The sequence below is a fragment of the Gadus morhua genome, chromosome 19 (assembly GCF_902167405.1).
Source record: "Gadus morhua chromosome 19, gadMor3.0, whole genome shotgun sequence".
NCBI classification, from domain to species: Eukaryota; Metazoa; Chordata; class Actinopteri; order Gadiformes; family Gadidae; genus Gadus; species Gadus morhua.
Genome location: NC_044066.1, coordinates 15380571 through 15404311, shown reverse-complemented (window position 1 = coordinate 15404311; position 23741 = coordinate 15380571). Strand labels below are relative to the sequence as shown.

The 23741-nt window shown below is 48.2% G+C and overlaps 1 protein-coding gene across 1 annotated transcript; it reads left to right on the top strand.

Moving 5' to 3' along the window:
- The first annotated feature begins 2348 nt into the window (after positions 1-2348).
- pim3 (Pim-3 proto-oncogene, serine/threonine kinase) lies at positions 2349-6059 on the top strand. The gene is made up of 6 exons (XM_030342059.1): positions 2349-2819; positions 2980-3089; positions 3215-3265; positions 3403-3769; positions 4986-5162; positions 5840-6059. The coding sequence occupies exons 1-6, from the start codon at positions 2735-2737 to the stop codon at positions 6043-6045; spliced, it is 996 nt and encodes a 331-aa protein (XP_030197919.1). The 5' UTR covers positions 2349-2734; the 3' UTR covers positions 6046-6059.
- Positions 6060-23741: the final 17682 nt, after the last annotated feature.

Below are 23741 nucleotides of genomic sequence, written 5' to 3'. Positions count from 1 at the left end.
CCAGCGGTGCGCCTGGTTTCATGTTCCCCAAAAACCATCAAATTACAGACCTGGCCGGACCCTTATCAAAACTACCGCTGACAGGCTCCGACAGCGGTAATTAGAGACAGAGGGGGACAGAAAGGAGGAAAGAGAGAGGAAATGTAGAAAGAGACATAAAGACAGTGAGAAGACAACTCGCACAAACCTTTTTTTCCATCGCTGGCTGGCCTGTCTGTCTGAATAAATGACTTGCTGTCTTTCTGTGTGTCTGTTTGTCTCTTTGACTCACTTTCTGACTTGTCTGTCTGTCTGTCTGTCTGTCTGTCTGTCTGTCTGTCTGTCTGTCTGTCTGTCTGCCTGGTGTGCTGTTGTCCATTCCAAAACAACTTTTACATCTGCAATAACTCAATCAAAAAACACAACAACAACAAAGTCCTGCCACCAGTATATGTAAAACCGACTGGTTTCCTGTACATCCTACACACACTGCTCCATTATTCCACTTCGGTAGAACGAGAGCCCGTCATTAGCATAGAGATGCGATAACAGGCTATATCTTGTCTTTCAATGGGCATTTACATAACTCTACAGATAGATTTCCACAGAACTCAACCTCACGGTAAACTCACGCACAGTCGAGTTCACTAGGTAAACAACGATCCCGAGCGATTAAACACACATATGCTCGCACATGCACACACATACATGTACATATAGGCATGCTCACACGCACGCACACACACAGACACATACATCTAGGCATGTTCACACACGCACACACATGCACACACACACACACACACATTTGCACGCTCGCACACACACATATACATTATGCATAAAGGCACACTCAAACACACACACTCATTCAAACACAATTGTTTATATATTCCACGAAAGCAATGTGTACATTAAGTAGGAATGTAAACATTGATTTTGTGGTAAATTTGGTCGAGTCAAATCATCTGTTTATAATAATGCTAATGCAATCAACAATAATAATTCATGTCAATCGGTTATCCAAACAAAAAACTGCTGTGTATACCTTTTCTTAGTGTGCATGTCATAAATGTTTGAATAATTTTCCTATATGAGATACAAGTGAAACCTTATATGTAATAGGGGCATTTTTAACATCAAAACAATTCTGAAAAGCACGATATATTGTCTGGTGAATATATATATATATATATATGTTGGTGGAGCAGAGACTGCATCGAGGTCTGTATCAGAGCAGGGGAGTTTGGGAGATTTAGCAGTGTCCGAATTACAACAGTAGCCTGACCTGAACACAATACAAGGCACGCACACGTACACACATACACACACGCACACACACACACACACGCAGGCACGACAAACACACACGTAAAGGGCTATCCAGGCAGGCCGGAGATAAACACATAGGGAAAAGAGCCAAGGTTAGATGGTGTGATTGTTTTAAAGTGCACCGAAGGGAAAATAACCTGGAAAGCACTCATACATAAAGTTACACACAAGCTGTCAGGTGACACCAAAACGAGAAAAAAAAAAATCAACAATGCATTCTGATGTTGTCGTAATACCATTCATATAGTTGGGATATTTACCCATTAGTCATTGAAGTTGCATGAGTCACAGTTTACTGGGGAATTAGGCTACTTCATTAAGAAAGGAGGTCAAATTGTTAATGTAATGACTTATTTTGTGAATAATAAAGTTATATTAATAATCACTATGTTCGTATTGTGACTTTATGTTTCAATTTGGAAAGAAAAAAAAATGACATTCAGAGATCTGGGTTTGTGTGTTAGCGTTCTGAATTGTTTGTGATGACAAATCTTTCAAATTTGACGTTTACAAATATATTTACATTTATTTTAATTATTTCGTTTATACGAAGTCTGATCCAATTCCAAACCAAATAATCACAACCTATCCGGCCGTCCTCGTGCACACTGCAGAAAAGGAGGGAAAAATATTAATAATAGTTCTCAGACTTACCGCCACGTGCGCTTTAAATGGCCTTTTTGTGACAATAACTCGTTCCCGATTGGTCCAAATCAACAACATGGTATTTATATAAGCGATTTGATTGGTCGCCAGCCACAGGTCTGTAGTGAACGCCGTGAAACGCTCCCAGACAAGGGATTCTTGGGCGTCTCATACTATGAGAAAATAGTGCCGATATGAAACCCCCTTTATGACCAAAACGGATGAATCAAAATTAAACATTGATGGTGAATAGATGTATTGACTAAAACTAAGTGAAAATATTTGACACCATTGTCGTTTTTACGCAGCAACTCCGCCGTAACATCGACTAGTATCCGTTGGCGGAGTGATCGCATCCTTCACTCTTGCGCGTCAAAATACTGGCGTGGGGACGCCGCGCCAAATGATCAGACCGCCTCGACTCTTCAGGACAACAACACCCCACAGAGAGGCGCTCCACACGCACCATACTGAGGCCGCTGAGGCTAACCTTCAGACGGCGTGTTTTCACACGAGTTCACTGGACATAACGGGACACAAAGCGCACGCATCGAGACGTCTTTTGCACCTTATTTCGTGACGTTTTTTCTTGGGGAATCTGGACGACTACCCCAGCCGTCGTGACGCGGCGGCGGTGACGGACGGGCGCGGCGCACTGGCGCACTGGCGCATTGCACTAAGAGACCCATAATAATAAACAATTATTCTTCATCACTGCTTCTTCATTGGTCTTCCATTGATCCCGAAACACACGGAATACACTCGGGTGTGAGTGAATATGTTGCGGTCAAAGTTTGGATCGTTTTCACACATCTGCAACCCCTCCAGTATGGATCATTTACCGGTGAAGATACAGATACCAGGTGCGTCTTCCGCCGTGTGTGGAGCCCGCATCTGGGGCCATAACATTGGGGCTTCTCCAGGGGAATAAACGGACCTATATAACAAACGTCCGGACACACACAACGTGTGTGTTTGTGATGCAGTTAGGCACATCTCTAACGGTGGTGTTTATTTTCGCAGTTAAATCAGAGAAGGAGCCCTTCGAGAAGGTCTACCAGGTGGGCTCCGTGCTCGGCAGCGGCGGCTTCGGCACCGTGTACGCCGGTAGCAGGATCACCGACGGCGCCCCGGTAAGCGTGTGTTGTGAAGTGTGTGTGTGTGTGTGTGTGTGTGTGTGTGTTTTGAAGCAAGTGTGTTTCGCGTGTGTGTGTTGAGATTTCTGGCTGTGTTTATTGACGTTTTGCCGTTATTCCAGGTGGCGGTGAAACACGTCGCGAAGGACCGAGTCACAGAATGGGGAACCCTGGTAAGACCCGCACGCCCGGGGAAAACCAACCCAAACAACGCAACACTAGTGTAGTCCCGTCAAACGTGGACCACATTCAAACCAAACGCGACCTTAACATCTAAACCTTATTTAATTCGGATCCGTTCCCCCTTCAGAACGGCAGCCTGGTGCCTCTGGAGATCCTGCTCCTGAAGAAGGTCAGCAGCTCGTCGTTCCGCGGGGTCATCAAGCTCCTGGACTACTACGAGCGTGCGGACGGGTGGCTGCTGGTGATGGAGCGACCCGAGCTGGTCAAGGACCTGTTCGACTTCATCACGGAGAAGGGCGCCCTGGACGAGGACACCGCCCGTGGCTTCTTCCGCCAGGTGCTGGAGGCGGTGCGCCACTGCTACGGCTGCGGGGTGGTGCACCGCGACATCAAGGACGAGAACCTGCTGGTGGATCTGCGCACCGGGGAGCTCAAGCTCATCGACTTCGGCTCGGGCGCGCTCCTCAAGGACACGGTGTACACCGACTTTGACGGTACGTCGCCGCCCCCGCGGTCACGCACACAGGGTTACGACGCGCTGTATTGATCCCCGATGCGGTGGTTTCTGGTGGTCAGCAGACGGGCATTTACCGGGCGTGTGCTTATAAAATATATATTTTCTGAACGAGTTGAAGCTTAGTCATACGAAATGTGTTTAACGATGTCAATGCAACATAAATGTTAACGATATTCGGTTATCAGATTTGATGGTTTATTATTACATGGAGTGTGCGTGCATATTCCGTTGCGCGGAGGCGTGTGAGTTGTGATTCGGTCGCATGTCCCCGGTTACCCTTTCCGCTGTAATGAGACGCGCGCCAGGGTGGGTCGGTGGGGGGGGCGGGCGCAGACAATGGTGGCGTTGTGGTCGAAGGGTCTCCAGTCTTTATCTTTTATTAATGCTCGCTGATTGGCCTTCTTTCTGCGTCATTTTTTAACCCGTGACGCATTTTAACACGGATGTGACTCCGCTCCAGGCGGAACTATCTTTTTTCCCTTTCCTCCGAGCGCGTGGACTGTTTATTGTCCTTTCCGGTGACTTTGATCTTTTGCTGTCGTGAGTCACGCGCTCACGACGGTGTTGGTGTTGGCTGCCCTCCTCGGGGTCACGTGCCGCCACGTAACATCTGTTTGTTGTGAAACCCGAGACGGCTGGTGGTCATGTGACGCGCGCTCACGTTGCACTTTTTTTTGTGTGTGTGTTTGGTATCCGAGCTACTCCTCCTTCCAGGGAGGAGGAGGATGGGAGGGGGAGGGGGGAGAGAGAGAGGGAGAGGAAGGGAGGAGCCTGCGCAGGTCAGCTAGTTTACTCGGTCCCCGTAGGCCCCTGCGAGAACAGAAAGCTCTTATGCGGCGGAGACGTTGACATTTTAAACCCGTTTAATGTGCTCTGTTTTCCTGCCCTGCACAAACAATCACTATTCCCCCGATCCCCACAATGCCTTGCTTTCAGACCGAAGTCAGAAGGCAACTTAGAACTTGTAAATCTCTGAAAGCAACATAAGGCTACACATTGTTTTTATCAACCTAATCTCAAGCATTTATTGTTTTTATTAACCTAAACTCAAGCATTCACGTTTTTATTAACCTAAACTCAGGCATTAATTTGTTTATTTACCTAAACTCAAGCATTCATTTGTTTCATTCATGGTAGGCCTACCTCCTAACCCCCAGTACCTTCTAACCCCCGTACCTCCTCTTCCCCCACAGGCACCCGAGTCTACAGCCCCCCCGAGTGGGTGCGCTTCCATAGATACCACGGTCGCTCGGCAACGGTGTGGTCGCTAGGCGTGCTGCTGTTCGACATGGTGTGCGGGGACATCCCCTTCGAGCAGGATGACGAGATCCTGAGGGGCAAGCTGTGCTTCAGACGGAGGCTGTCTGCCGGTACGACACTCACTCACTCACTCACTCACTCACTCACTCACTCACTCACTCACTCACTCACTCACTCACTCACTCACTCACTCACTCACTCACTCACTCACTCATTCACACTCAAGCATTTACTCACTCTCACACACTCACTCACTCACTCACTCACTCACTCACTCACTCACTCACTCACTCACTCACCCGCCCACAAGGCGTGTTCATTATAGAGTTACCCTTCTGGATACGGGTTTTTATAATGATAGAGCATAACAGTTAAACCAGAAATCAATTGTAATCTAAAGTTCAGTATAACCAGTATAACCTTGAACCCGGGCCATTGGCTGCCCTGGTTACCCCTTGGTTACAGGTGTGGTTATACTGTGCTTTAAGACCTCATCCATATCTACTAGGCTGATGATGAGGATGGTGATGATGATGGTGGTGGTGATGATGATGATGATGGTGGTGATGATGATGATGATGATCATGGTGATGATGATGGTGGTGATGATGATGATGGTGGTGATGATGATGATGATGATGGTGATGATGATGATGGTGGTGATGATGATGATGATCATGGTGATGATGATGGTGATGATGATGATGATGATGATGATGATCATGGTGATGGTGATGATGATCATGGTGATGATGATGGCTAACTTTAGCCCCCCCTTCCTCCTCAGACTGCCAGCAGCTCATCAAGTGGTGTCTGGCCCTGAGGCCCTCGGACCGGCCCACCCTGGAGCAGATCTGCGACCACCCCTGGATGCGGGCCCCCGGCCCTTCCCCCGAGGCCCCCATCGGGCCCTCCGGCCCGGTGGACATCTGCCTGAGGACCCTCGACAAAGACTGTTCCTCCAGCACCAGCTCCAGCAACGAAAGCCTCTGAGCCCCCCCCCCCCCCCCCCCCCCCCGAGGGCCCCCCCTTAGAGGACGTCGGCCGACCAACGGCAGCCGGCCGTTGGTCCCAGTCTTGTGGGGGGGGGGGGGGGGCCTCTGAGGGCCCTGGTCTTGGGGGGGCCGTGAGCCGACTCGACTGTGTGTTTCTGTTGAACTCTGTTGAACCGGAGAGAAAAGTGTTCCTTATTTCCCTTCGTTTCTCTTAGGGAGCGTTTCTAAATTATTATTTTTTGTTATTAACTTTTTTTATTTTCCTGACGAGGAACATTTAATTATTTTTTTTTTTTATTATTTTGGCGAGAAAGCAGTGCAGTTCTGTTTATTTATTCTTTTTATTTTAATTTTAAATTAAATCCTTTTTTTTGTTACCAGGCTGCGAGATTACCCAGCCCCCATCCCTGGTTCAAACATAGCTGCTCTCATAGAGCTTGGACACTGTTTATTATCATTATTATTATTATCGTTCAAAATGTTTAATTTTGATTTGGAGTGCCTTTTTTGCGATTTTGCTCGGCCGGGCGGCCATCTTGCCCGTACCACAGTGGGAGGAGGGGTGAAAAGATTTTTTCTTCTTCTTCTTGCATCCCTTCATCCCTATTGGTCGGGCAGCCGCCGAGGCGGGGCTAAGAAAGGGTGAAATTTGAGGAGGTGGAAGAGGTGTGGGACCCTTTCTGACCGTGGAAATTACTTGAAATTACAATCAACTTGGCCTCTTTCTCTCTGTCTCTATCTCTGACTCTCTCTGTCTTACAACCTGCTGCTCTCTCTCTCTCTCTCTCTCTCTCTCTCTCTCTCTCTCTCTCTCTCTCTCTCTCTCTCTCTCTCTCTCTCTCACACACAACCTGATCTCTCTTTTCTGTCTCTCTCTGTCTTACAAACTGCTGCTCTCTATCTATCTCTCCCTCTCTCTCTGTCTCTATCTCTCTCTGTCTTACAACCTGCTGCTCTCTCATGCCACGTACTCAACATGTGGCAACTGGATCTAGTCTCTTCTGAATGTCAACAAACCGTGCTCTCTTTTCTCTTTTAACTTGCTGCTTGACACACATTCTCCCCCCTTTCCTCTCTCTCCCTCCCTCCTTCCCTCCCTCCCCATCCTCCCTCCCCCACGGTCTCTCGGGCCGGGGGAGGGAGGTGCACAATCAATGCAATATCGATAGACTTGGTTATGTATTTTTATTTTTAATGTACAGAGTGATTTTTCTTTTCTTTTTCGTGTGTGTGTGTATATATATATATATATATATCCCTCCCATTTGCATTTAATTTATTTGTACACATGTAGACATTCCACACCCTGTGGCTATTTATTTATTTATTTACTTACACCCCCCCCCCCCCCCCCCAACAACAATATTTTGCATACTTCAGACTTTTCCAGTATGTTTGTTTTACCCTTCCGCAACTGTGTATATCTTTGCGTTTTTCTGGCATTTTCACGTGTCCTTTAAAGCCGGGGAAACACTGAATCAGTGGAGCGGAGGAACGGATACCGTGGGTGGGGTCGAGGGTGGGGGGAGCGTCTGAATGTCAACACCTCGTCGCGAGTCTGTGTATCTATCGTACCGTTGGAATGAACTCAATGTGATGCAAACCTGTGGGTTATATTTTAAGCCCCTCCCCCCGTCTGTGTGTTGTGTGGAGGGGTGAGGGCGTGTCATGCCGTCTGCTGGGGGGGTGCTGATTGGCCGAGCGGAGTGGGAGGGTTGATAATGGCTATTTTTTGATACAGAAATTCAGATTAAAAATCCCTTTCTTTTGTACACGATCTCTCTGCGTCTGTTTCCTGTGTGGTCGACTGTCTTCACAAACTTTTAGGAATATGAAACTAGTTCCACATGTCCACTTATCCTCTGCATAGCAAAATGGGATTCTGAACCAAAACCCCAACAACCAATACGATATTGCTTTGCAATATCAAATCAGGTCACCCCTGAAAATGATATACCAGGAGTTGTTCCATAGTTATTTTGCAATGCACCATGGGTAAAATAAATGTTCTATATAGGCCTCCTGATTTGTACACATCTGTACATTTCAGACCACTCCATAAAATGGTTGTACCTTAAATAGTGCACTTTATTGGGCACAAGTGGGCATCGCTAGGCTGTTTATGGACACGGTGCCTAGTCCAGAATATCTGTCATAAAAAAGCGCTATATTGATCTGATCTTTATACACCCAAGCAGGTTATTTACATTCTAAGTACACGTCTAGCATTGACGAATTTAAACGTGCATTCCAAAAGTAAATATTAGCAGAGAAGAGGCAGGCCACTTAACAACAGCTCCCAGGGCTAAAAGCTTAAGGCGTAGGCCATGCAGACGGGTCTCCTAGAGAGCGCCACCTTCTGGTGGGCACTGGTTGCCCTCCAAGGAAAAAGGAGGGCAGGGTGGGGAGTCAATTGGCTGTGGGCGGAGCTACAGTCAGGTGATTGCAATGGAGGGAAAACTTAAATGGGAAGAGACAAAGGGAGGCAGGTGTGTTTTGCTCGGGTGTGGAATGGTCGTTGAAGACAGGCAAGGGTTGGAACAATCATTGCTTCAGGCTGACGCCAAAACACCTCATGTCATCAAAGTCTTTTGCTGCTGTGCGAGTCAACCTTTAGATGTTTAGAGACTGTTGGTTCGGGACTCGCAGCGACCTCAAGCGACACCTGATGTGAGACACGGTAGGCCCAGCTCACCTCTGCACCTGGGGAGACCTTTTCTTCTTGGATTTCACCTCACCGACCAACAGCTCATTCACTTGCGCCACATGACACTGACTATGAATCGGTCCCAGTTTGGACTTTACGTTACGTTCAATGCCTTTTGTTTCAAAAAGTGAAATCAGGATTCCTCGGAGAGTGGGGTTGGCAGGACTTCAACCCCGGTCTCCAGATCTCAGGTGACATTGTTAAGTTGTCCCCACCCCAGGTAACATTTGCTATCGCTGTCGCGCCACTGACACACAAGATGTTCGGAACTTGTACTTAGTAGTTGACGTTAGAACAGACGTAACTTAAGAACAAGAGGATTCTATGGCGAACGAGACACTGCCACTCATTCACCCAATACCACCATCAGCCGGACTCCAACACCATGTCGGCTGGGTAGGGGACATGAGCGCTGGTCACATGGACCGTCTCCATTGCACCTTTTGCCGAAGGCATTGAGTCGCCTAGTTGTTACACTTAATGTTAACGGTAGGATAAACAAGACTTAACCACCAGAGTATTCATTCACTCATTCACCCAATACCAACCTCACAGGACTCAAACCCTGGGATAAGAACTATACTATATACTATACAATTGAGTTTAAAGGCGTGCTATTATGCCACCAGATATGATTAGCCGTTACAAGCCGTTTGAGAATCTGCCTTTTCCTGTTTTTAATGACATCACAAGGGGGGTTGTCCACCTAGATGTACGCTGGATAGATCAGTCTACCAACCTAACCAGTGGACTGTAGAAAATGTTGCTTATCTTTCCAGCATGCAACTAGGTGGACACCCCCACTTGTGATGTCACTCAAACACAGGAAGAGGCAGATTTTCAAACGGCTTGTAATGGCTAATCACACTCAAACCCGGTAGCATAATACCACCCCTTTTTTAAAAAAGGTTTCCTGAACTCTTTGTAAATCTGTTTAATGTCTGTTAAGTGGATGGTTGTAGCATTCCTCTCACTTAATGATGAAGAGTATTTCCCTGAAACACAACACATGGTCTAAACACAGCGAGAACAGTTCCGGCTCTCCGTCGCATACGGGAACCTCAATCAGTCATCATGAGGCTCTGTCTAAGTCGGCTGACGGCTCCCAGGAGCCCGGGGTTTAGCGACAGACACGGGGGAGTCAGGGGGGGGGGGGGGGGGCAGATGGCGCCGGGGGGACAGATGAGATGGTGGGCGGCATGCGGGCCACACAGACCGGAGACTTCACACCGACGGGAAGAAACCAGGAATGAACCGTAGAGAGCGCCAGACGGGTCGTCACTGGGAGGGTGTGTGTGTGTGTGTGTGTGTGTGTGTGTGTGTGTGTGTGTGTGTGTGTGTGTGTGTGTGTGTGTGTGTGTGTGTGTGTGTGTGTGTGTGTGTGTGTGTGTGTGTGTGTGTCGCTGTACGTGTATATGATGCACTGAGATGGAGCGTCTATGAGAGGGTGTGTGTGTCTCGCTGTTTGTGTGTATATGATGTACTGAGAATGTGTGCATGTGTGTGGGGGTGTGTCTGGCTTGACATGTGTTCATGATGTACTGAGATTGAGTGTGTGTGTGTGTGTTTGTGTGTGTGTGTGTGTGTGTGTGTGTGTGTGTGTGTGTTAATGTATGTGTGCGTGTGTATGCGTGTGAGAGAATGTAGGACTTATTGACGGAGGTAGAAGCCAGAAAGTTCTACAAAAGAGTCAACAAGTTTCCCTTGCGTGTGCGTGCGCGTCTGTTCATATGGTCATGAGTGTGTCAAAGACGCCGGAGAAAGTGTTTTCTTCCAAGGCCTTTCTCTCAGAACAACTCTCGCCTTCAGCTGTCTTTCTCCCCGGCGTAACCCCGGTTATTTTGCTGCTGTCGTACAATAGCCCCTTTTTACATTAAGACATGGAGCACAAACAACGCAACGTGGAGTCATGTTTTCTGACCTTTATTAACACGTGTCATCGACAAACGACAACAACAAACTAAATGTATTCTTCTGGCAACACGCACACTGTGACACATGTGTGACACACACACCACATAATAATACTAACAATACATTTAATTTAGAGGCGCCTTTCATGGCACCAAAGGTCACCTTACAGAGCATAAAATCATCATAAATCGTTAAAATCAAGACATTGTGGAAAAACGACAAAAACAAAACAAACAAACAATCAAGACAGTGATCAGTTAGACGTTTTGTGCGAGTTTGAACAGGTGAGTTTTGAGTTGGGACTTGAAGGTTGTAATGGTGTCTGACTGTTTTATGTGTGGGGGGAGGGAGTTCCAGAGCCTGGGTGCTGAACAGCTGAATGACCGGGCACCCATTGTAATGAGTCATGATGTGGGGATACATAGTAGTCCAGCAGAGGTTGAGCGGAGGAAGCGGGAGGGAGTGTATTCTTGGAGGAGATCGCAGAGGTAACTGGGGGCTAGGTTGTGGAGAGCTTTGTAGGTGAGGAGTAGGGTTTTGTATTGGATGCGGTAGTGTACTGGGAGCCAGTGAAGTTGGATGAGGACAGGGGTGATGTGGTCAGATGATTTGGTGCGGGTGATGATCCGGGCGGCTGAGTTCTGAATGATCTGCAGTCTGTTGATGAGTATGGTGGGGAGTCCGGTGAGGAGGGCGTTGCAGTAGTCCATGCGTGATGGGACAAATGAGTGAACCAGGATTTCAGTGCTGGATTGGGTCAGTGATGGGCGGAGTCTGGCGATGTTGCGGAAGTGGAAGAATGCAGTCCGGGTGATGTTGTGAATATGGGGTGCGGATGAGAGGGTGTTGTCCAGGATGACGCCAAGGCTCTTGACTTTGGAGGAGAAGGGTACTGTGAATCCATCGATGATTATGAGTGGAGCTGATGCTATGATGATATACATAATAATACTAGTTATGTAACTAATTATTATTATTATATCTTGGTTATCTCCTTCTGACAAATGGACTTATTGTAAGTGGCTTCGGATAAAAGCGTCTGCTAAAGGCCCTTAATCTAAATGTAATGTAATAGTGCTACGGGCTGAGTTCAATGCTACCTTCTCCAGTGTTTATCATTCAATTTATAAATGCTACCAATCAAGCACCTTTTCATAAGCCGTTGTTGCTTTATCTAAAACTACATTTCCAGCTTGTAACTTTCTGTGTTAAGCCAGACCTCGCTGTCTCTGGCTACCTCCGCTCTGCCCACTCAGCGTAACGAGTACCCCCGCAATAAGAGCCTTTCCAAACCCTTTACAGAGCTGCCCTGGCCCTCTTTTTCCCGACCAGATAGAATAAAAACTAAAGTTTTTCCCTCGGAAGTTTGCGCCGCACAAAGCGTCAGAACCTGAGTTTCTGGCCGCGGTTTCCCGCCGTTCACACGGCGGCGCAGCGCTCGCTGATTACAAGCCGCTCCCGTTCCCAGTTGGTCGGTCCTCTCCATCACTGTGATTACCAGGGGGCCACTGGGAACCACAGCTACGCCCCCCCACACACACACCACACCACTACCGACAGGAATGTGCGGGAGACATGTTGGTAGGGCCTGCCCAGTGAAAATGATTTGAGTGTGTGTTTGTGTTTATGGTTATGGGGGTTTCAGTGTAAATATGCAGGCTTCTCCTTTTTGGTTAAAATCGCAAAGAATGTTGTAAAAATGATTTATTAAAGAAATATGACATTACATGGGAGTCGAACATTTCCCTCTAAATGCTTCGAACAAAATCTGCACATGTTAAAAAAAAAGCCCATCTTGAATCTGCAGCAGCAGCCCTGCAATCATGATACTGTTTCTAAATAAGGAAATGGAGGATTAGACATATCAATTAATAATTTTAAGGAGCTGTGGTCCTACGTGACCTTTCACGCCACGTTTCTGAGTTGGTTCAAATGTTAATCAACAAAATCTCAGTAGAATAACAGCGATGGATCCATAACTCGATAGAAGCACTGAATCATGCTTTTTTTATTCAACTTGTTCACTTGTGTGCAAAGCGACATATCTCTTTAAACGCTGTTCACTGTTATTATTCAAGCAGAAAATAGTTTTCAAGCTTTTGTAATTCTCCCAGACTGCTGCTAGGGACGAGTGAGTTGAACCGGAGCGTGTGATTGGCTCCTGGTATCAATGAAACACAAACTTCGGGATTTCCTGGAGAGGTAGTGAAGATCTTAAAGGGAGGATGGGCTTTTCACAGTGGGGGGACAGAGGAAGGGGGAGTAAGAAATGGAAGAGGAAGACAGACAGAGAGAGATTAATAAAGGGAGGCAGGAAGGAAGGGAGGGGGAAAAAGAGTGACCCACTTCGCCAGGCCTTATTCTTACAGATGGTTGTGTCAGAGCAAAAGGCTCATTCATTTGCTTTAACTAAAGCTTGCTCTCTCTCTCTCGCTCTCTCGCTCTCTCGCTCTCTGTCTATCGCTCTCTCGCTCTCGCTCTCTGTCTATCGCTCTCACTCCCTCTCTCTCTCTCTCTCTGACTATCGCTCTCAATCCCTCTCTCTCTCTGACTATCGCTCTCACTCCCTCTCTCTCTCTGACTATCGCTCTCACTCCCTCTCTCTCTCTTGTGTAGGGGGCTGATGATATTGGTTGAGGTGGCGTGTTGGGGATGATGGTGGTGTCAGTTGTGGTGGTCTCCATGGAGGTAGTGGTACAGGGAAGATGATATTGGCTGAGCTGTTGGTGATGGAGGTGCTCACCTGAAACGACTCCCTCCCTGAGTGGAGCGGGTCGAGGTGGTGGTGGTGGTGGAGGTGGAGTAGGTTGGGGAGGTTGACGATAGTGTTGTTGTTGTTGGTGGGGACATGGGAAAAGGTTGGAGGCTGATACTGGCGCTGAACAAAGGGCCCGTTCTGTTCCATCGCTCCCGGCCCGGGCGTGAGGCATTGTGCTGTTTACCTGGAATGTCTTTGTTACCGGGCCGTCTCTATACGTGAACGTTGAGAGTGAAACTCACCCCCTTCCTGCTCTCTCTCGCTCTCTCTCTCTCTCTCTCCCCCTCCCTTTTTTCCCACATCCCTCTCTTGTTCTCTCTCTCTCTCACACTTTCGCTCTCACTCCCGCTCTCTCTCTCAACTCTCGCTCTCTCTCTCTGCAACTATTGAACCGTTGTGATTAGAATCCAGCCCGTTCCCTCCAGCCTTCTTCAGAAGGTGGAAGTGGAAGCGGTTGTGGAAATTGTGGTTGTGGAGGTGGTGGAGGTGGTGGTGGAGGAGGTGGTGGCGGTGGTGTTGTTGGTGGTAGTGGTGGTTGTGGAGCTGGTGGAGCAGATAGTGGTGTGGGGGAGGTGGTGGTGGCGTGGGAGGTGGAGGTGGAGGTGGTGGATGAGGTAGTGGGGGTGGGGGTAAAGGAGGTGGAGGTGGTTGTGGAGGCGGTGACCGTGGCGGTGGTGGTGTTGGTGTGGGAGGTGGTCGTAGTGGAGGGGGTGGTTGTGTAGGTGGTGGCGACAGTGGGTGTGGGAGGTGGGGGTGGTGGTAGTGGAGGAGGTGGCGGCGACAGTGGCCGTGGCTGTGGGTGTGGGAGGCGGTGGTTGTTGTTGTGGAGGGCTGAAGCACCCTGACCCTGGGAGGTGTATCCCACTGGGTGGAGCGGTTCCCACACTGGGCCGGCGACGGGGGTTACGTTAGGACACGGTGTGATGTCAGCTCCAGTGGCAGACCTTCAGGCCCCGGCGGGGCTGCAGGCAGTTCACAGGTACATACCGTTCTATCACATGATATAAAGACTCCTGTAGATATTACACCGTGTGCACCAGAGACGATGAACCGGCTTCTACCTTTGCATGTACTTAGTGTCCGGTTCTTTTACGTCTTCTGATCAATCCACGACTTGTACTCCATAGTCCTCTATTTATACTGTTGTGGATCTTACTATTTATAGTACTGCAGTTCCTAAATAGCAATACAAATATGAGTAATTAATGATTGTGTGTGTGTGTGTGTGTGTGTGTGTGTGTGTGTGTGTGTGTGTGTGTGTGTGTGTGTGTGTGTGTGTGTGTGTGTGTGTGTGTGCGTGTGCATGCGTGCGCGCGCGTGCGTGCCAGGAGCGAGCTTGTTTACCTGTCGAGCACCTACAGCTGTGGTGACCTGGTTGCCACGGCGACAGCGCTGATCATGTTACGAGGATGGGTGAGGGGGGAGGGGAAGGTTCCCAGAAACACCGGACAAGGTACACGCACACGCACAGGCACACACACAGGCACGCAGGGAAGGCCATAGAAGAAAACACTTTCATCGTCTCATCTCTCCGAGAGTGTGTGTGGTGACGGCTGATTGTACCTGTTGCACACTGAATGCTCAGTCTGACACGGGCCAGGTGAGGCTGCAGTGTATAGGCTTTTTTTTGACAAATGTAGGGGTTTCATCTATCGCAGTTATCCAAGGGGTACGGGAAGGATTGTCTAGTGGTCAGGATGAGAAACTGTTTGGTTCATGGGAAATAGTTTGTCCATGAGAAGCAGTTTCGTCATGAGAAACGGCCTCTTCCATGGGAAACAGCCTGGTCCATGAGAAACAGTTTTGTCCATGAGATACAGTTTGTCCATGAGAAACAGTTTCGTCATGAGAAACAGCCTCTTCCATGGGAAACAGTTTTGTCCGTGTCAGACAGTTTCGCCGGATCCTCTTTCTCTCTCTTCTACTGTGGTGCCGCCGCGGCCCAGCTTCCCACGGCTGTTTGTTCTCTGTGTGAACACAGCCTGGCAGGGGAAGATGAGCTGGGCGTGCAACACCGAGCCGCTAGTAAAAGTCAGAGAGCGACTGAGCGTGACCGGAGAGTGCTAGTGCAGAAGTGGGACACTGCATCCACACGCTCAGTGGAAAGCAGGAAGTGCGTTGATGATGACCTACTTCTTCTCTCTCCTGTTTTCCGAAGCTTTGTACTCAACAATGCACAGAAAGGGCACTGGGCAGTGACCTTTTTTTCAGTCTGTTTTTTGTATTTATTACAATATTTTATGCATGCCTCAAAGTCAAAAGCAGAAGGCAAAGGTTTTGGTGTGTGTGTGTGTGTGTGTGTGTGTGTGTGTGTGTGTGTGTGTGTGTGTGTGTGTGTGTGTGTGTGTGTGTGTGTGTGTGTGTGTGTGTGTGTGTGTGTGTGTGTGTGTGTGTGTGTGACAAAATCAAGTTAATTGTTTGCCTGTGTGTGTCTGTTTGTGTAATTGTGCGCGCATGGTCTCTGTTTGCTGGTGGTTATCTCCATGGTGGCTGGTTGTGTTCGCCCACTTCATGCACCCACGTCAAAGGCGAGCGTATCAGGTGCACCACCTGTCCACAGCTATTTATAGAACGCTCCCCTGGAAATATCCCGGGCTACTCAACAAAGTCCTACCTGTTGTTTACATCCTGTGTCGCAAATAGGCCGTGGATGAACCTACCCAGAATGCACCTGGTCTACACACTGATCATCTCTTTTGGTTTCATGTTTCCATTTCTTAAAATGTCTCCTTAAGTGAATGAATGGTTTTCGATGGTAAAAAGCTACGCTCTGTCTGTAGGACACAGGATAGTTCTTCTGGTTTTCAGGGTGTTCAGTCGTGACACGCAAATAACGTTTTAGAAATGTTCCCTCCATAGTAGCCTTGAGTCCTGTTTGAAGTAAACGACGCAGCAAACCATTCAATGTTCACTCTCTGTGCTTCCATTAAAACAATGTATTATTACAAATAATGAGAATCATATTTAATAAAATAATATGATATAATTATAGTAAAATAATAATTATTTAATTGTATTCAGATAATGCTTCTCAAGACAACAGGACTGTGTGTGTGTGTGTGTGTGTGTGTGTGTGTGTGTGTGTGTGTGTGTGTGTGTGTGTGTGTGTGTGTGTGTGTGTGTGTGTGTGTGTGTGTGTGTGTGTGTGTGTGTGTGTGTGTGTGTGTGTGTGCAGACTGGCTCAGGAGAGAGGTGTGGAGCGATGCTATCCAATCGGAAAACCAGGGGAGGTCTAGGCGGACATGTTGGTACTGGAACCAGGGTGACGAGGGCCATGGGATCTTAACTGAGACCCCCCCCCAAACTTCCTCTTTAATGCCGTGTGTCTCAATTCACTGTTGGTTCATTTGGACAAAAGCATCACTGAAATGATGATAACAAATAACTATATATACTTAATATTAATTCCAGAAGGGAAAATTAGGGAATAGTAAATAATTAGTAGTTATCTCATTTATGTCGATTGTAAGTTTCCATGTAGAAAGTGTCTCGTCAGAGTCGACCGTTTTCGTTTGCTCGCTCCAACAGACTTCTGTGAAAAACATCAGTCGTCCGTGGAGCGTTGCCACGGCGACCCAGGTAGGACTCCAGATGTTTGTGGGAGGCTGAGGTCGAATTCGGGGCTGATGACATCATCGCGCGGTGGACATGGTGAGGTAGGAATTCCGGGCCGGTTGAAACCAGCCGCTGAGACCTGTAGACGTCTGTGGTGATGTCATGGAACGTGTGTGTGTGTGTGTGTGTGTGTGTGTGTGTGTGTGTGTGTGTGTGTGTGTGTGTGTGTGTGTGTGTGTGTGTGTGTGTGTGTGTGTGTGTGTGTGTGTGTGTGTGTGTGTGTGTGTGTGTGTGTGTGAGAAACCAAAACCATACCATAGATGTTAAGGTCTCTGTTCCTGAACTCCCTTGATATCTACAAACTCAGCTGTTTTAACATCCATTGTTGTTTCTCTTTCTTCTGACAAATGTACTTATTGTAGGTTGTGGATAAAGGTGTCTGCTAAAAGCTCAAATGTAAATATGTGATCTCTAGTTGGAAGAAGAGTTTTCAAACATGAAAACTCTCTTGCTCTTGCCCTCGCTCTCTCTCGCTCTTCCCGAGCGTTCTGAAGTGAGAGGAACTGACAGCGTCGACCCAGAGGACAAACCCCAATGCACCATGGGAAGGTTCATAAATGTGTTCTGTTGCTGGGAACATTCTACACACGTACCGCCCGGAACCAGCCAATCACAGGCCAGAGAGCAGCACTACCCAGCATGCATTGAGAAAGGTGAGGTGACGAAGAGGCCAGAACACACAGCGCGCGGCACTGCGGTTATATATGTGCACCACAACGTGCACATAATCCTTCATTCTGATTGGTCGATCGCGGTCCAAGGTTGTTTTTCAACAGTGAAACCTCCAATAGTTCCAGAATCAATGATCTACAAATCCCACAGTCGGATTAAACTGTCACCTTGATGTTTCCTTGACAACGTAAGATGGCCAAAGCCCTGCAGAATAATATGAAACAACAGTACTGTGATATAGGAGAGTAGGTGATGTCTGATCAGTGCAGCGAGCTAAAGCCCTCTGGGTGAGCCTGTTATTGGAAAATAATGTACCGCATGTTGCTGATGCTGACGCACACACACTCTCACGCAATATCCACTACACACACACGCAATAACCACTACACACTCACACAATAACCAGTATGCAATAACCACTACACACTCATGGTGATGCTGCCACACTCTCACGCAAAAACCACTACACACTCACGCAATAACCACTACACACTCCCGCAATAACGTCTACACACTCATGGTGATGCTAACACACTCTCACGCAATAACCACTACACACTCACACAATAACCACTCCACTCTCATGGTGATGCTTATGCACACACACACTCACGCAATAACCACTACAAACTCACACAATAACCACTACACACTCACACAATAACAACGACACAATCATGGCAGTTTGTAGTCCCAAAAGGTCCAAATAAACATTAAATGTATAACTAAATGATTATAGTAGCACATGAGTATGATTCTAAATGGTATCTGTGTGTGTGTGTGTGTGTGTGTGTGTGTGTGTGTGTGTGTGTGTTTGCTATGTGTGTGCGTGTGCTCTGTGTGTGAATGTACTTGACTTCCTGCATTATAATCTGAGTAAAACTATGATCTTTTGTGTTAAACATCTTGTTGTATATCCAGTTCATTTGAAATCAGCCACCATGGTGTCTCTGGTTGCTGTATTGATTGCAATCAATACATCTTAGCTGTATTGATCGTGATCAATACGGCGATCAGATCCACCGCCCAGCCGGGACCCATCGCATAGCAGGCCTGACTGGGCTCACCAAACTGCTGAGTAGACAGGTTTATGGAGGTCACCAGGGCCACATCACACACACACACACACACACACACACACACACACACACACACACACACACACACACACACGTACTCCCGTGAACCCATGTGACCTGGGGGGCATCAACAGGGAGGAATGGGTGATGCGCTGGTCTTGTATTGTGTCCCTCGCCGGCGTTTGTTTGGGGGCTCAATGAGCGCGTGCGAAGGGGGCCTTTTCTCATTGGCTGGGGGGCGAAGGGGGCGGAGTCTAGCGTCTGAAAGAACCCAATGATGAGCGGCATGCTGGCTTTCACGACTCGGAGCGCACCCAGCGCATTCCTGCAACAAGGCTGTTTTGTTACCTGAGCGGACCCCGAGTGGGAGGGGGGGGGGGGGGGAGAGAGAGAGAGAGAGAGAGAGAGAGAGAGAGAGAGAGAGAGAGAGAGAGAGAGAGAGAGAGAGAGAGAGAGAGAGAGAGAGAGAGAGAGAGAGAGAGAGAGAGAGAGATGAACTGACTGCCTCTCTTTGGCATTCACCGCTTCACTTTAGAGCGACTACAAGCTTTTTGTCTTAAGGGGTAACTCGTCTCGCGAGGCCAAGAAGCTGAAAGCAGCGACCGTCCTCGACTGAACAACTGGCCGCAGAGAGGCCCGCTGTGGTTCGGTCAGTCACCGGGTCCAACGAGGACGCTTACGACACACTGCCTCAGCAACTCAACCATCACCGCGTATACCGACCAATGACTGGCTCCGCATTGTCCAGTGCCCTTCTCACTTTGAAGTCTATTTCCCATATTTATTGAGAAGAAACAGAGAATTTTAGAGCACCCAGTAAACTCTTCAGCATCCCAGTGAAACCTTGAAAAGCAAGTGATTTTAGAATGGACTTTGTGTTGAGTTCCTGATGTATTTTAGTCCTTTTGTATGTTGGGTTAATGTGTGCCTTTCATTCTGTTCATGTTCCTCCTTTATCGACCGGGCTTATACAAACACCCTTATTTTAAGAATCACAGTCGGGAGATGAATAAGTTGATCATGAATGGAGCGGTGTGTGTGTGTGTGTGTGTGTGTGTGTGTGTGTGTGTGTGTGTGTGTGTGTGTGTGTGTGTGTGTGTGTGTGTGTGTGTGTGTGTGTGTGTGTGTGTGTGTGTGTGTGTGATATGTTGGCGTTTGTGTAGTTGTAGTAAGATGTTGGTTTGTTTGTGTGGGAGTGTGCGCGCACACGTGTGTAGTAATAGTAGTAACAGTTGTAATGTTGATGTCTGTGTGTGTGTGTGTGTGTGTGTGTGTGTGTGTGTGTGTGTGTGTGTGTGTGTGTGTGTGTGTGCAGTTCTCCATCTGGGATTCTCTGAGCAACAAACAGGATGGGTGTGTGTGGGTGTGTGTGGGAGAAAGTTGGCGTGTGTAGTGTGTGTGTGTGTGTGTGTGTGTGTGTGTGTGTGTGTGTGTGTGTGTATGTGTGTTTGGCAGCCATCGCTGAATCCCATCAACCTCCATTCAGATCAATTGAATGAAGAACAAAACAATAACGACCAATCACAGAGTCAATAATGGACGGAGTACTCACTGACCCTGAGAATGTACCGGACCCTCTGATCTATAGGGCATGGTTCTGCTGGCCATGTGGGGGAGGGGGGGGGCGGGGGGGGGGGGGGGGGGGGGGGGGGAGAGGGCTGTAGCAGGGTGGTGAGTGGGAGTTCGAGAGAGAGAGAGAGAGACACAGGAAGAGGAAGTTGGCCAAGTCGGATCTGCCATCGCTCCAAAGAGCCAGCGTTGCATAACCTGCTGGTTCCTTCTCCTCACTACTCTCTCCTTTCCTCTCTCTCTCCTACCCTTCTCTCTACTCTCTCCTCTCCTCTCCTCCTCTTCTCACTACTCCTTCCTTTCCTCTCTCTCTCCTACCCTTCTCTCTACCCTCTTCTTTCCTTTTTGTCTCACCTCTCCTCTCTCCTCCCCTTATCTCTACTCTCCCCTTTCCTTCTGTCTCTCCTCTCCTCTCTCCTACCCTTCTTTCTCTCCTCTCCTCTCTCCTCCTCTTCTCCCTCCTCTCTCCTTTCCTCCTGCCTCTGGTCACCTCGACTCTCCTCCTCTATTCTTGGTGTTGGATGAGAGAACATGAATGATGAGCTTATCTGCCAATTTGTTGACAAACTGATTGCATAACAAGAGCTACCACATAGCATGGTGTGTGTGTGTGTGTGTGTGTGTGTGTGTGTGTGTGTGTGTGTGTGTGTCACGACACGACACGACACGACACGACAAGTCACGGTGACACACAATTCTCCAGCTCCCATGATCCTTGTGCCAAACAGAGATTGTCATGTGTACACAGAAACAGCAGTAAACGGCATTCATGTCAAACTAACAGGCACATGTTCAAAACAGAGACTGACTGCATGAGTACACCTCAAAGCAGAGACATCTATCTACTTAAATACAGTACTGAGCATTGTGTAGCATCTTATCCTAGCTATCTTTGTTTTATATGGGGAATGGGTTAACCTAGTGATTGTAAGTGCATGGCACTTGATTCTATGAACATCCTTACTGTACCGACGGCGATATATATTGTTTTTTCTCTTTCTTTCAACAAATGTACTTATCGTAAGTCGCCTATTGGCTGCCGATGCCAAGGGACTTCTGTAATGTATGAGGACCTTAAGCATCCAGCCAACCACAGGATGACCTTGTGGAACCAAAGGCTCTGGTTGATCACTCAGAGCTGGATCGAACAGGGTCCCTTTGCACTCCCAGGGTCAGCACATCTTGAGAGACCAGCAAGACCCTGGGGAGTTGTCCCCATGCAGGGCGTCTCTGTTTTGAACCGGTCCCGGTTGGCTTGACATAAGCGCCATTTACTGATGTTTTTGTGTATACATGACATTTTAGTTTTGGCACGAGGACGGCGTGTGAGCTGGGGAACTGTGTCAGCCTGACCCTCCAAAAGAGACTTTAGTGGTGAAAAAATGTCATGTCGGAGTGTCAACCAGTCTGACATGACAAGACAAGACCAGGTTACAAATTGGTAGATCTGCCTCCCTCTCACTCTCCCTCTCACTCTCCCTCTCTCTCTCCCTCTCTCTCTCCCTCCCTCTCCACCTCCCTCTCCACCTCATTCAAGGTCTTTCATCCAGCAGTGAGGGGAGAGGAGGAGCGAAGAGAGATGGAGAGGAGAGAGGAGGTGGAAGAGAGGAGAGAGGAAAAGAGAGAGGTGAGGAGAGGAGAGAAGAGAAGAGCGGAGAGACAAAAGGAAAGGAGAGAGTACAGAAGGGGAGAAGAGAGGATGTAAAGTGAGGTTAGGTGAGAGGAGAGAGTAGAGAGAAGGGGAGGAGGGAGAAGAGGTGAGAGGAGGGTAGAAAGAAGAGGGAAGGAGAGAGTAGAGAGAAGATGACACTCCAAGAGAAAAAACATCTCCCATCTCTCAAAAATAATCTCCCGAACAATGGCTGACGGAAATGTCACAAAGTCCTCATGAAGATGGGTTCTCATGAAGGTTCCTCAAACCCCCATGTTTGTCTGACACATGCTAAGAGCTTGAGCACAGAAGATCCCCAGGAACTGTGAAGGAACCCCAGATCCTCTGGGCTTCTCTCATAGCCAGGTCGCCTATCATCTTTTCTGCAGGAATGCGTAACATCTGTTTCCTTCATAACGTTGCGCCGTCGACGCACATTCCTCCGCTCACTGCAGGGTTCAGCAGGTTCAGAACACGGCGGCTTGGACGGCTGCTGTGATTGGATGAATGTCTGGTAGTCCCACACCCTGTAAACCAATCAGAGGGCTGGTTTACTGTAGGAACAAACCTGTCAGCCAATCAGAGGTCCGGTATACTGTAGGAACCAATCAGAAAGCCAATCAGAGAGCTGGTATACTGTAGGAGCCAAGCTTTCAGCCAATCAGAGTGCTGGTTCATTGTGGGACACAACCTGTCAGCCAATCAGAGAGCTAGTATACTGTAGGAGCCAACCTGTCAGCCAATCAGAGAGCTAGTATACTGTAGGAGCAGGGAGCCAGAAACAAAGATGTGAGTGAAACTTCACTTCTCTCCGTCTCTCGATGGAACAACTTAACACGTTGTTTAATAAACTCGCATAACAGCCCAAAAACAACGAGGAGTCGGGAATTGAACCCCATGACCCCGGGCCCTCCAGGCACACACAGGCTGCATACCACCCCCCCCCCCCCCCCCCCCCCCCCCCCCCCCCCTCCTCCGGCGCTCTCTCCTCATGACGGCGTCTCTAAACGGCGTCGGGCTGTGTAAAACAATGTCATCGCCATGGTAACGCCGCGATCAACAGACGGCCAGGCTTTTTTTTTTTTTTTTTTTTTTTACAGCAAAGCCAAAAACATTCAGAAAATATTAGACAGCTTTGAAGCAGCGGCCAGCGGGTTAAGAGCACAGTGCTTTGATGTGTGGCGGCCCGCAGATGAGGTTACCGCAGGTGTGGAAGGGAGAAGGTTAACGGAGTTACAACCCAGGCCAGCACCCACCCAAAGACAGCCCCTCAGTACAGCCCTCCCAGCCCCCACCCTCAGCCTCCCACCCAGTGTCTGAACACCACCTTGTGTCTGTGTGTCGCGACACACGCATAAGGGTGTGTGTATCTGTGTGTGTCAGCGTGTTGTGTTTTTTTGTGTGTGTGTTAATGTGTGCAGGTGTATATCCGAGTGGTTTGTAGGTGTGTGTGCGTGCGTGTTTGGTGTGTTGTTTGTGTGTTTAGTGTGTAACAGACGCACAACTCAGACCAGCTCCAACCCTCCCACCACCAGTGTTTGAACACAGACTTGTGTTTGTGTCCGAACACGTTTTTTCCACCACAGAAGGGCTTTTGGTCGCTGATTGCATCCAGAATCGACTTAAAAGAGAGACCGAGAACAATCGAGGCTTATCATCGCTGTCTGACTCACGATAAGACAAAGCTGTTTCCTCGTTTCGATTTCCAGGGCGGAAGATGTAGATTATT

What these genes read in the sequence shown, in the direction of transcription:
- pim3 (XM_030342059.1), top strand. Translation starts at nt 2,735, where the DNA reads ATGTTGCGGTCAAAGTTTGGATCGTTTTCACACATCTGCAACCCCTCC. An exon ending in TCACAGAATGGGGAACCCTG is followed by an intron (nt 3,266 to 3,402) that starts GTAAGACCCGCA and finishes TTCCCCCTTCAG; the next exon opens with AACGGCAGCCTGGTGCCTCT. An exon ending in GGTGTACACCGACTTTGACG is followed by an intron (nt 3,770 to 4,985) that starts GTACGTCGCCGC and finishes CTTCCCCCACAG; the next exon opens with GCACCCGAGTCTACAGCCCC.